Below are 14,190 nucleotides of genomic sequence, written 5' to 3'. Positions count from 1 at the left end.
TTAGAGCAAAGTAAAAGTGTTCTCTTGAGCATAGCAAAAAAAAAAAAAAAAATCTGTTCTCTAATCTATTAGTTGATTTCTCCTTGAGCATTACTCTTTAATGATTCCTAGCTTCTGGTGGCCATGCCTGTGGGGAGCAGAGGGCAGGGCCTTGGAGAGAGCCTGTGCTAGTGAGTTGTTGAGCTGGGGCGGGTTGTCTGAAATATACTCACAGAGGACAGGCATTTCCGGTACACTCTTGTACACAGCTGTGCCCTGGCTGAGCAGATTGAGAGGTTGAGCCTCGGTTCTTCCCCATAGAGTGCTGTTTCTGGAGATGACATCTGTTCACCTTTCTGTTCCTGCAGCTCATCAGAACCGGGTGTCTGCGATTATCTTCAGCTTGGCCACAGAGTGGGTGATCAGTACCGGCCACGACAAGTGTGTGAGCTGGATGTGCACGCGGAGCGGGAACATGCTCGGGAGGCACTTCTTCACGTCCTGGGCTTCGTGTCTGCAGTATCCTTCACAGCCACGGACCTCTCCTTCCCCTGGCCTCTGCTTCTCAGTGTTTGGTTCTGAATCTCATCCCAAATTGCTAACTGAGATCTAAAGACTGAATGAAACCTGTTTAAGTTTGTGCAAAAGTAATTGCATTTTTTTTTTTTTTTACCATGGAAAGTAATTGCAAAAATTGCAATTACTTTTGCACCAACCTAATACATATTTCACTGAAAATCCGAGAACTTCCGTAAGTTTGCTGTAAATTGGGTTTATTAAAAATAATGAAATGAATTGTTCTGTGCTGGGAGGTGCTATAGGTTTTTAATTCAAAATTGTGGAAAACCCAAGCCCATTAATGCAAACTCTTCCTCTCACGTCTTTGTGTTTCTAATGGAAAGACTTTTTATTGTGCGAAGAAAGAAAAAAAGGAACTTATCTTCTAGTAATTGGTTATTTGCAGACTCTGTAAGTATATGTACTGAATATTAAGGGTTTATAGCCCTGGGGTTTGTTCCTAAATGGGCTACAAGGAGTTTTACACAAAACTTTTGCTTAATGCTTTTTTTTGTGTGGAGAGGACCCATAATCCTTATAATACTCTCAAAGATGGCTCAGGATCCCCCAAAATGCTAAAAATCACGGCCTAAAAAATTCCTGCTACTACATGGAATTTGCTTCATGTAGAGCTCGCCCTTACCTAAGGATACCTCTGCCTGCGGTGTATCTTAGTGATGGCAAGATCAAGGTTATCAACAACAGGCAGATACCCCGCAGTAGTTTCTCTCTCAGAGTTGAATGTCTGGCTTAGTAAAATTCTGTCCATTGAAAGCCTTTTGCTACAAATGAATGCACAGCATGAGATATTTAAAATAGTATCATATACTTTAGGATCAAACAAGCGAAAAATACTATGATATAGTATGTGCTACATAAGCGTTTTTGTTACGTGCTAGGCCTCTCAAAATGGATTTGTAGAAAATGACACAGAATCACAGTCATGCCCTAGTTTACGGTGCTCTTTTTGACCCGTGTTTTGGAAGAGTGATAGTTATCCTATTGTAAATAGCTTTCCTATTACAAATAGTAGTTAACATGTCGTGTATAAATTTCTGGTTTTCCACAAATATCTATGACCACAAATCGAGAAAGTAATGAGTTGTGACCAATAGTTAATATATTTTCTAAATTTAAATGTACCACCTCCACAAATAACTGCGTTTTGGATTATTAAACTATCCACAGTAATTTAAAGTGAATCATCCTCTTCATTTATAGCTAAATTCTCTAGGCCAAAAGAAACATGGATTCATGTCTTGTATTTACTGTCAGATTTACATTATTTTCAGAGATATTTCATAAATAACCATTACGTTTCAGAGCTTTCTTGCTGTTTTCAGTAGTTAGCAATTTCTTTTTCTTTTCTTTCCTTTTTTTTCTTTTTTTGAGAAAGAGTCTTGTGCTGTCACCCAGGCTGGAGTGGTACAGTGGCACCATCTCAGCTCACTGCAACCTCTGCCTCCTGGGTTCAAGCTGTTCTCTTGCCTCAGCCTCCTGAGTAACTGGGATTACAGGCGTGTGCCACCACGCCCAGCTAATTTTTTGTGTTTTTTGTAGAGATGGGGTTTCACCATGTTGGCCAGGTTGGTCTTGAACTCCTGACCTCAAGTGATCTGCCCGCCTCAGCCTCCCAAAGTGCTGAGATTACAGGCATGAGCCACTGCACCCAGCCCAGTAGTTATCAGTTTTACTCTTTGACACTTTATTGTGCTTGATTATATCTACTTGTTTTCGTGTGTCTGCCCTACCAGCTCTTTTTTTATTGCCAGTTCTGGGATCTTGCTTGATATAGTAACAGGCACTCAATGAGTTCTTGTTGAATGAATGAATATAAACTTTCTCAGTAATAACAGCTGTTTTAATTTTTACCTTCAATATTTACATATTGCATGCTTTTCAGTTGGGTGTTTCCTTTCTTGTTATAGTTTTACGTGTATGCTTATTCTCTTTAAAATGCATGTTTTCTAACTTTGAAAACTAACTTTGACTAATGCTAGTATCTCTCTTATGAGAGGACTTTCAGGTGATTTCTGTTCTACATCCTTGACTGCTTCATCTCAGATATGATTTTGACACTCAGTATGCTTTCGTTGGTGATTATTCTGGGCAGATCACCCTGCTGAAGCTTGAACAGAACACGTGTTCAGTCATCACAACCCTCAAAGGACATGAAGGTAGGCTATATTATCACCCAAGAGGTTTTTTTTTGCCTAACTTGGACATCCAAATTCACTTCTCTACTATGTGGATTCATGAATGCTGTGTTCCTCATGATCTGTCAGATTTCATTTTGATTGGCCAGATATGGGATTTAGAGTGAAAACTAAGTGAAGGTGGGGTGATGGATTCATTTCATATTGTCGAAATCCCTTCTAAATTGCTTGTGTGGATGATACTTTCTACGTTGCTTACCTTTTTAAATTAAGTTATGGCTGGCACATTGGTTCACACCTGTAATCCCAGCACTTTGGGGGCCGAATTAGGTGTACCACTTGAGGCCAGGAGTTCGAGACCAGCCTGGCCAACACAGCAAAACTGCCTCTCTACTAAGAATACAAAAATTAGCCAGGCATGGTGGCGCATCCCTGTAATTCCACCCCTAGCTACTCGGAAGGCTGAGGCAGGAGAATCACTTGAACCTTGGGGGCAGAGGTTGCAGTGAGCCGAGATTACAGCACTACACTCCTGCCTGGGTGACAGAGTGAGACTCTGTCTCAAAAAAATAGAAATAAAAATAAAATAAGTTATTGTGCTGGGAAGACCTTTAAAATTACTTCTAACTGGTAAAAACCTTTTGGAAGAATTGTTGTTATTACTTTAAAAAAATTTGTCAGTTTCTAAGCCCCTGAGCAAGACCTGATAAATACAATTAGAAGAAATGTGTGGGCTGGTTCAGCCTCTGCTTGGGAAACATACCCTGTGTAGGGACTGAGGGAAAAGAATTACTGGGTGAAATTTCATTTCTGTAGTGCAGTGGGTTGGTGAAGCTCTGTGGAGGGGTTTTTAAAGTCCATTGATTGTATTGAGTGACTCGCCACATACACATGTGTAATAAAGAGGTTTCGTTAGATGCTGTATTGGGCCATTCTTGCATTGCAGTAAAGAAATATCTAAGACTGGGTAATTTATAAAGAAAAGAGGTTTAATTGGTTCGTGGATCTACAGGCTGTACAGGAAGCATGGTGCCGGCATGCTTCTGGTGAGGGCCTTAGGAAGCTTACAGTCATAGCAGAAGGTGAGGTGTGAACAGGCACATCACATGACAAAAGCAGGAGTGGGGGTGTGGGGGTGCCACACACTTTTAAACAACCATATCTCAAGGGAGCTCATTTACTGACTCAAGGAGAGCACCAAGGGGATGGCACTAAACCATTCGTGAGAAATCCACCCCGTGAGCCAACCACCAAGCCCCACCTGCAATATTGGGGATTACAGTTTAACATGAAATTTAGAGGCTGGGCCCGATGGCTTACACCTGTAATCCCAGCACTTTGGGAGGCTGAGTTGGGCAGATCACTTGAGGTCAGGAGTTTGAGACCAGCCTGGCAACATGGCGAAACCCCATCTCTACTAAAAATACAAAAAATATTAGCTGGACATGTTGGCGGGCGCCTGTAGTCCCAGCTACTCAGGGAGGCTGAGGCAGGAGAGTCTCTTGAACCCAGGAGGCAGAAGTTGCAGTGAGCCAAGATCATGCCATTGCACTCCAACCTGGGTGAGAGAGGGAGACTCCGTCTTAAAAAAAAAAAAAAATCATATATATATATATACACACAAAATTTAGAGGGGACACATATCTAAACTATGTCAGATGCTAAGCTGTAATGGATTGCAGTTTTCATACAGATCACAAGATCACATTCTGATATGTGTCACAAAGTACAAGCTTTGAGGCCATCTGGTTTATGGAGAACTGGGGAGTTGCTGAAAGAATCAGTGATGGACTTATTTATGACCATAGTAAGCGTTTTAGTTGTAACAAGTTGTAATAAATGTACACTATGCTTTCTATGTAATCTATTTAGGTGAAATGGAGTATATCAAATCAAGGACCCTGTAGGGGAAAAGAAGAAAAGAGAACAGCAAGTTAAAATAGCTTTGGGCAGGAAAGCAGAGGCCCGTGAAGAAACCACTTTCTGTTTATGACTAATTCTCTCATGACCCCCAGGCTCGTCAGTTTTTTCAGGGTTGCTAAAGGCAGAATGGGTTCTAGTAACTACCAGAATGGGTACTGGTTTTCATGCTGAAAGACCGTATTTATCTGCTCTTAAGCCTCTAACTGAAATGGATGGCACATAGATTACACAGGGTCGAAAGTCATGTGAAACTAACCCTTGAAGCCTTTGCAGAATATTTGTTTCTACTTTTGTTCTGTTTTTGGAAAGTGTATGTGATAAAGTAGTTTCTGTTTGCCTTTGAATATGGCATCATTAATTTTCTATATACCTACCAAAATTATTATTAGCTTGTGTGGCTGGTTCAGTTTTACTAAGTTGATTAATGTTTTTTCTAGACAAACAGCAGTCGATGAACAAGGAAAGGACCTACTGAAAGATATACCTGTAGAAAGAAAGATTTCCCCAAGGGTTTCAGATTTGATAAGTTAGCCCATATAAAGTATGAAATGTGAAGTTCAGATTTTTCACGTAAATTACTTGGCATAATTATGTAGTGTACAACAGGCTTTTTTCTGTGGTACTTAATGTAATTTTCTTAAACATAGACATCTTGGGGTAAAACACCTGCCAGGTCCCAGAGACCCAGAATAATCTAGATTTTTTATCTTGTGTAGGTTGGACACAGTAAACTTTACTGGTTTTTGTCACTAAATATTAGTAGCAATTTTTTTCTTCATTCTGAACATTTTGTATGTAAGCTACTTTGTAATTTTTGTCACAGAACAAGGAAAAACTTCTTCAAAAATCTTTGTATTACAAGCAGTTTTTTTTTTTTTTTTTTTTTGAGACAGAGTCTCACTCTGTCACCCAGGCTGGAGTGCAGTGGTGCTATCTTGGCTCACTGCAACTTCCACCTCCTGGGTTCAAGCAATTCTCCCACCTTAGCCTCCCGAGTAGCTGGGATTACAGGCGCCTGCCACCATGCCTGGCTAATTTGTTTTTTTGGAGAGACGGGGTTTCACCATGTTGGCCAGGCCTAGTCTTGAACTCCTGGCTTCAAGTGATTCGCCCTCCTTGGCCTCCCAAAGTGCTGGGATTACAAGTGTGAGTCACCATGCCCGGCCCCAAGTAGTTTGATGCACAATTGAAAATTGTAATCTTATGACTGTGGATAATGGTGCTGTGTCTTCTGTATGACTCATGATAGAATGGTTGAATGACCCGTTGTACACCATGAAGGTACCTTTTTGCTTAAAGACTCAGCTGCTCCTAGTTTGGTCTTCACCTGTCAAATGTATACGTCCTGATGTAGAGTTATATTTTACTTCTCCCCTGCCTCCCTCTCTCTCTCTCTCTCTCACAAATCCCTAGGTAGTGTCGCCTGCCTCTGGTGGGACCCTATTCAGCGGTTACTCTTCTCAGGAGCATCTGACAACAGCATCATCATGTGGGACATCGGAGGAAGGAAAGGCCGGACGCTGTTACTTCAGGGCCATCAGTGCGTGACCACTTGTGGGGGTGGGGAAAGAATCCGAGTTAGTGGGGAGCTAGTGAAAGGCATTAATAGTCTGATACCACTTTCTGCAAACCCCACGTTCTAAGATGGCAATTATCATTGATAGGGCTCAGTTCACTTTTAACTGCTTTCTGTCAGCCCCAAGTGTCTGATGTTTAGTAGCAAAAAACTAAACAAAACAAACAAACAAAAAAAACCAAATGCAGGGCTTTCTTCCTCCTTAGTCCAAAGAGCACTTGCCACTTTTTCTCTCAAGGAGTCACCCTGTTGAAATATCTGATTAAGGCAGGCATAGGATAGAGATGCAGGTGAGGACTTTGACCATGGAAGGTTGCATGTAACATGATACTAAGCTGTTGTTGAGCTGGGAGCCTAACTTGTTTTTTGTTCTTTGTTTTTTTATTCTAAAAGATATTAAATTAAGAAATGTTGTCTAGTTTGACAGTGGAATTCACCTGAGTGATACCATTGTATATTTAGGATCTTGCCCTGTAGCCCTGAGAGAAAAAGAAATACATCTTCACCTTGCTTTCTTTTCTTTCCTTTTTGGCTAGGCTGCAGCTGTTACTATAATCACAGTCAAGCTGAAAGTTAGCTGAGGAAACATATTATACACAAGTATAACAGGCCAAGAGCTTGTTTCCTTGGGCATCCTAAGGGGTGGTATGACAGGCATGCAGGAGGGATAGAGGTCTTCACCCCATCTGTGTGTGTCTGTGTGTGTTTATGTGTGCACACTAGTGATCTTTGTGGTGTTTGACTCCTTGTTCATATGAATTGTGTTCAGTAGGGGAGTTATACCTCCTTCGTTCTTGTTTCTGAACAAGTAGGTAAATCTTACGCATCTGAAAGGGAAATCATGTTGATTGGTCCCAAAAACCATAGCCCTCATCAAATCTCTGGCCTACAATTCTTAATGACCGATTTGAAAGTAGTCGTATATTTTACAGAAAGTATCATTCTGTATTATGAGTTATAAAATGCCAAGTAAAGTTTATACTAGAATTCATTTTACCGTGCTAAATAGTCAGTGGTAAAATACCACTTGCTGATTTTAATGAGGAGAGCAATTTGAGCCTAAATGAAGACGGTTCCTGTGTTTTTCCGCATGGAGACAAGTGACTGTTGTGTGTGCTGTTTGCAGTGACAAGGTACAGTCGCTGTGCTACCTTCAGCTCACCAGGCAGCTCGTCTCCTGTTCCTCGGACGGCGGAATTGCGGTGTGGAACATGGATGTTAGCAGAGAAGAGGTAAGAGACAAGGGCAAGTCCAGGCTGATTGGGGGAGACCCCCAAGAACCTGGCTTCTTCTTGGCTTTTCACCCCGCGAGCTGTAAATGCCGGTCCAGGTGCAGACAGTCCCAGCTTCCCCTTCTGCTAATGGGTTATTTCTGACAAGGTCCTTTGTGTCATTTTGCATTGCTTCCTCTGCTCATTTGAGAGTTTCTACCAATGACATGCAGTATATACAATCAGCGTTTAGGCTGGTTCTCAGCCTTGAGCAATACACTGAGATAACACTTTGAGACAGATTTCTGGCGTATCCAGTGATTTGGACTGCATAGAGGTCCTCCGAAGCACCATTGTGGTCCCGTAGCATTCCTGTAGGAAACCCTGAGAGATGCATCAGTGACTGCTGTCAGGGACATAGCTAAACACTTGACAGGTTTCTGGGAAAGTATATTTCCATTTCTCTGCTTTTACTTCCCATTGAGTTCTAGTACACTGAGGCCATGTCGACATAGTATTCTTTTCAGGTGACCTAATTTCTAACTTGGTTGGGCCACTAACTAGTTGTGAGACCTTATTTGGTTAAGTGCCTTAATTTCTCTAAGTATCTGTTCCCTCCTACATAAAGTGGAATTGTGGAATGAAATGACTTCTCAGTTGTCTTCCAGTTCTTTAGACAGACAGTCTAATTGTCTAAACAATCTCTCTCTCTCTCTTTTTTTTTTTTTTTTTTTTTTTTGAGACAGGGTCTTGCTTTGTCACCCAGGCTGGAGTGCAGTGGCATGATCTTGGCTCTCTGCAGCCTCAACCTCCCAGGCTTAAGCGATCCTCCCACTTCAGCTTCCTGAGTAGCTGGGGCTACAGGCATACACTACCATGCACAGCTTATTTTTCAATTTTTTTTTTTTTTGGTAGAGACAGGGTCTTGCTGTATCGTCTAGGCTGGTCTCAAACTCCTGGGCTCAAGCAATCCTCCTGCCTCAGTCTCCCAAATTGCTGGGATTGTAGGCATGAGGCACTGTGTACATTCTTTTTTTTAAATATTTTGAAGAATGCTGCAGTGAATATTCTTGACCTTGTCATTGTGTGATTGATCAATTATGTATTTCAGACGAATTTCTGGAAATAGACCTTCTGGGTCCAAGGATATATACATTCTTAAGGCTTTTTATAGATGTCGTCAAATGATTTCCAATCAAGGTTTCCATTCTCATCTCTGCCTGTACTGTCATTATCTTTCTTTTCTAAGTGACATCTACAACTTATGATGTTGTTAGCAAAAAAGTTGATTCCAGAGAAGATTGTAGACCATGAGGGATGTTAATGACTTATAGTTTAACTTCAGAAATATTTGTTGGGCACCTACAGGGTGTCCTTACAGCCGGGAAACTCAAGTGAATGTATTTAATAAATGGCTTATTGATATTGCATTGCAGTACCTACTGTGTTGCATGACATCACATGATCTGTTCAGTATCCTGTCCTTTATGGCAATATGTTATTCAGTGTGCTGTGCACCATTGTAATAGACATTATGCGTTGATGCAGAATTCCCACCAGTCCCTGCACATGTGTCTGCTTTGTGTTGTCTCTGATTCTTTGTGAGTCTGATTCTCACTGATTAAACCTTCATTTTTAGCATATTCCAGTAGAAGTGATCAAGGGGCTTTCATCTATTTTTTTTTTAAATGGTGACATTACTCATTTCCAGACTTTATGGCTACTGTACACAAAGATACTTGCCCACAAGAAATTTGTAATCTAGTGGAAGAAATAGACTACCCTATAAATAATAAAATGCAATCCATAATACAGAGACGTACTGATTGTGAGATTTTTTGGTAACTTTGTAAGACAAGTCAGATAGAGGAAATTTGGATTACATGTCTGCTGGTTAATTTCTCTTTTTGAATTTTCTAAAAATTATTTGGTAAGGCTTAGAATATTTTATTATTAAACACAGATACATTGGCTTAATAGTATAGGATGTGGCCAGCGCAGTGGCTCATGCCTGTAATCCCAGCGCTTTGGGAGGCTGAGGTGGGTGGATCACCTGAGGTCAGGAGTTGGAGTCCAGCCTGGCCAACATGGTGAAACCCGGTCTCTACTAAAAAATATAAAAATTAGCCAGGCATGGTGGCAGGTGCCTATAATCCCAGCTACTTGGGAGGCTGAGGCAGAAGAATCACTTGAACCCAGGAGGCGGAGGTTGCAGTGAGCCAAGCTTGCACCACTGCGCTCCAGCCTGGGCGACGAGCAAAACTCCATCTAAAAAATATGTATATATATATATATAAATTATAGGATGCATAATACTATATTTGCAAAGATTTATTCGAGCTGTGTTTTACGTTTATCAGCTACTAGTTATATGCACCAAGAAAAGCTAGTAAACTGTTCTTGGCTCTTGGCCTATTGTTTCTCAGTCTTATTCTGAGAGAGCAGAAAACTCAGAGAAAGGCTGTATTCCCTGGATGATGAGGGGAGGAGACTCTTGGTGCCCAGCACTGCTGGCGGCTTTCCCGAGGGTTTCACAACTTAGATTTTAACCTGCTCGTTTTATCGTTGGTAAATTCTTCTAGAAAAAGTACTTAGAAAGTAGAAGTGGGATTCCTACCGTCAAAGTGCATCACTGTGGAGTGTATTTCTCTATCTAGGGAAAGAAAAAATAGTCCCATCAATCAAGGCATTTCCTGTGTGCACAATTCACTGCGTCTGTAGAAGAGACAGGAAGGCAAATTGTGTCAAAAAGATGCATTATTTTTAGTGGTTTTTTTTGTTTGTTTGTTTTTTAATAACTGAGAAAATGTATTGCAAGGATAAACAGGCTATAATCTATAAGGTTCTGACCCTGCCTTAGGATTTTTGGGCTTTTTTTTTTTTTTTTTTTGAGACGGAGTCTAGCTCTGTCACCCGGGCTGGAGTGCAGTGGTGCGATCTCGGCTCACTGCAACCTTCGCATCCTAGTTTCAAATGGTTCTCCCACCTCAGCCTCCCAAGTATCTGGGGCGACAGGCTTATGCCACCATACCTGTACCTGGCTAATATTTTATATTTTTAGTAGAGACAGGGTTTCACCATGTTGACCAGGCTGGTCACGAGCCCCTGACCTCAAGTGATCCGCCCGCCTCAGCTTGCCAAAGTGCTGGGATTACAGGCATGAGCCACCGTGCCCGGCCTTTAGGGTTTTATAGGACTTTCTTAGACCAGGGCATAGAGGATTGATCCCAGATCCTCTAGCTCTGCAATGCTTGCCTGGAATTTCTCTCCAAGTCCCCTGTCAATACTAACTGGAGCATTTACTACCCACTGTGGCTTCAACCACTACGCCGTCGAGTTGGAAGCAGATTTGCCTCCCTGCCAGATCATAATGAGAAGGGATCCTTTTTTTGGAAGTAGGCACAAAATATAAATGAGCAAGTAACAATAATTAGAATGAATCTTCTTGAAAAGAGAACTTTATTTTAGAACTAGTAGGTTACAGAATGTGTAGCATTTTATATACTAGTGCAGTGTGACGAGTGCAGCAGTTAGTGGCAGTAGAGCAATGGAGTTTATTCTTGCCATATCTTTGTTCAGATTTGGCAGGTGCAAAAAGATATAGAAAAGAGAGTGAAGCAATTATAATACCTGATTAATACTCTCTCTTGCTCTTCTCAGCACAAAACGAAAGCTTCTTCTTAGATAATAAGTATAAGGATGGCTCATGTTAGCTTACAGTGTAATGCTATATTCTGAATATTAAGTGAAATAAAGTTAAGGGTATCTCTTATATTAAAATATGTTCTAAAAAGCTATTTGTTTCTGATTTTGATTTTAATTTGTTATCTCAAATTTTTTTAAGCATATATTTTCGTCACTGCAACCTCTGCCTCCTGGGCTCAAGCGATTCTCGTGCCTCAGTCACCTGAGTAGCTGGGACTGCAGACATGTGCCACCATGCCTGGCTAATTTCTGCATTTCTAGTAGAGACAGGGTTTCACCATGTTGGCCAGGCTGGTCTCGAACTCCTGGCCTCAAGTGATCCACCTGCCTCAGCCTCCCAAAGTGCTGGGATTACAGATGTGAGCAACTGCGCCCAGCCAAAGTAATATTCTTTCTTAAACCTGTAAACAGAATCATGCTCCCTGAGGCAAGAGCTCAGATCTGTAGGTTGCCCTAGCCCAGGACCATGTTTGGAGACCCCCATAGGTAGAAGTGGATAGGCCTCATATACAGAGGCTGTGTGGAGCATAGGGATACACAGAGAGATAGATGCAGGCTGGACTCCTGGATCTGCCCAGGATCTGCGTGTACTCACTGACAGTTGCTTTAATCTCTAAGCCAGTTTCTTTGCCTGTAAAATGGGGATAGTGTTGCTTGGTATCTCCTAGGACATAATGAAAATTAAGTAGAATAAAAAAACGTGAAACACTTGGCACATTGCCTGGACTTAGATGTCACTTACTGTATGCCACATAGTATTCTGAACACTTCCCAAATATTAACTCACTTAATCCTCACAACCTTATGAGGTATATACTACTGTTATCCCATTTTACAGATGTATTAGTCCATTCTCAGGCTGCTAATAAAGATATACCTGAGACTGGGTAATTTATAAAGGTAAGAGGTTTAATGGACTCACAATTCCACATGGCTGGGGAGGCGTCACAATCATGGTGGAAGGTGAAGGAGGAGCAAAGTCATGTCTTACATGGAAGGCAAGAGGGCATGTGCAGGGGAACTCCCCTTTATAAAACCATCAGACATTGTGAGACTTACTCACTACCAGGAGAATAGCATGGGAAAAACCCACCCCCATGATTCAATTACATCCTACTGGGTCCCTCCCATGACACATGGGGATTATTACAATTCTAAGTGAGATGTGGGTGGGGACACACAGCCAGACCATAACAGTGGATAAGGAAACCTAGGCACAGAGAAGTTGAGTCACGTGCCTGAGGACAGTGCTGACAAGTGGCAGAGCCAGGATTGGAAGGCAAGAGATCTGACTCCTAGACTTTGTGATGACTTGCTACGAACCACTTGCTATGAACCACTTGCTATGACTATTAGAAATGAATTGAGAGGCCAGACACTGTGATTCATGCCTGTAATCCCAGCATTTTAGGAGGCTGAGACAGGCGAATCCCCTGAGGTCAGGAGTTCGAGACCAGCCTGGCCAACATGGTAAAATCCCAACCCTACTAAAAGTACAAAAAATAGCCAGGCATGGTGGCGGACACCTGTAATCTCAGCTACTTGGGAGGCTGAGGCAGGAGAATCACTTGAACCCAGGAGGTGGAGGTTGCAGTGAGCCAAGATCACGCCATTGCACTCCAGCCTGGGTGACAGAGCGAGACTCCATCTCAAAAAAAAAAAAAAAAAAAAAGAGTTGAGAATTTAGTCCAGGCACGGTGGCTCACGCCTGTAATCCCAGCACTTTGGGAGGCTGAGGTGGGCAGATCACTTGAGGTCAGGAGTTTGAGACCAGCCTGACCAACATGGCGAAACCCCATCTCTACTAAAAATACAAAAAAATAGCTGGGTGTGGTGGTGGGCACCTGTAATCCCAGCTACTCGGGAGACTGAGGCAGGAGAATTGCTTGAACCCAGGAGGCAGAGGTTGCAGTGAGCCGAGATCATGCCAATGCACTCCAGCCTGGGCAACAAAGCAAGGCTGTGTCTCAAAAAAAAAAAAAAAAAAAATTGAGAATTTAAAAATGGCTTATCTGTATTTATTTTTAAAATCCTTGCTTGAAATTGAATCACTTGAAAACATTAAAATGTTAGGAAATCCATTGGTGTACTGCTTAACGCACATTGCTGGAGATAGAGGCCTTTTGTGTTAAAGGAATGCTCTGGGTAATTGAAACATAATTCAAATGCCAGCCCCTTATGAAGACAATCATTTTGATGAAGATGTACAGCTGGGCACAGTGGCTAACGCCTGTAATCCCAGCACTTTGGGAAGCTGAGGCAGGCAGATCACTTGAGCCCAGGAGTTCAGCCTGAGCAGCTTGGAGAAACCCTGTTTGTACAAAAAATTTGCTGGGTGTGGTGGTACATATCTCTAGTCCCAACTACTAGGGCAGCTGAGAGGAGGAAGGATCGCATGAGACAGAGGTTGAGGCTGCAGTGAGCCATGATTGTGCCCTTGCAGTCCAGCCTGTGTGACAAAGTGAGACCCTGTCTCAAAAAAAAAAAAAAAAGTGTACATTTAATGTAATTTACTAATTTCTTGATGATGCAGGTTCACCATTCTGACCACAAATGTTGCATGTGTGTTTCATGGTAATACAACTTTGTATTTGTGTAGAAAACTATTTCATGTAGGACTGAGAACGTTTTTCCTGAAACTGTGTTCTTGCCTTCAGTTCTACCCACCTTAGTCCCTTTAATCTGTTCTGTCCTAGGAAACAAATTTTAAAAATTTATGGATCAAACCAGGCCAATAATGTCATAAATGAGAGGCTAAGGGGGGAAAATGCAGACATTTCATTCAGTGATTTTTCTTTATTTTTTTTAACCAAATTTTAACTCAAGAAAAATAGAAAATTTAATCCTCCCTCTGTTTTGGTTGAGAGCGAGATTTCTGAATTCCACACCAGTAAAGTTTAAGATTTTTATTTTAAGTAATACTTAATAGACACTGTGTGGTCAAGGAAAATAGAAAATCCAGCCATTAACTGTAGACAAAAGAAAGAAGTGAATTTCTAAAGCACTGAGCAATAATGGGCAAGTTTGCAAGTCAGTTCTTTTTTACACTTAATGTTTTTGTGCGCTAAATTAAACATCGAAT

The 14,190-nt window shown here is 41.6% G+C and overlaps 1 protein-coding gene across 1 annotated transcript in view; it reads left to right on the top strand.

The window, feature by feature from the left end:
• WDFY1 (WD repeat and FYVE domain containing 1) overlaps positions 1 to 14,190 on the top strand; it is a 69,782-nt gene that overhangs the window by 43,438 nt on the left and 12,154 nt on the right. Inside the window, exons 5-8 of the mRNA XM_031008597.3 lie at positions 348 to 498; positions 2,602 to 2,714; positions 6,030 to 6,156; positions 7,319 to 7,424. Coding sequence (XP_030864457.1) covers positions 348 to 498; positions 2,602 to 2,714; positions 6,030 to 6,156; positions 7,319 to 7,424 — 497 coding nt within the window. The remainder of the gene's footprint in view (positions 1 to 347; positions 499 to 2,601; positions 2,715 to 6,029; positions 6,157 to 7,318; positions 7,425 to 14,190) is intronic.

The sequence above is a fragment of the Gorilla gorilla genome, chromosome 11 (genome assembly GCF_029281585.2).
Source record: "Gorilla gorilla gorilla isolate KB3781 chromosome 11, NHGRI_mGorGor1-v2.1_pri, whole genome shotgun sequence".
In the NCBI taxonomy this organism is placed as follows: Eukaryota; Metazoa; Chordata; class Mammalia; order Primates; family Hominidae; genus Gorilla; species Gorilla gorilla.
The sequence above is the reverse complement of the archived record's forward strand: the minus strand, read 5'-3'. Positions and strand labels throughout refer to the sequence as shown.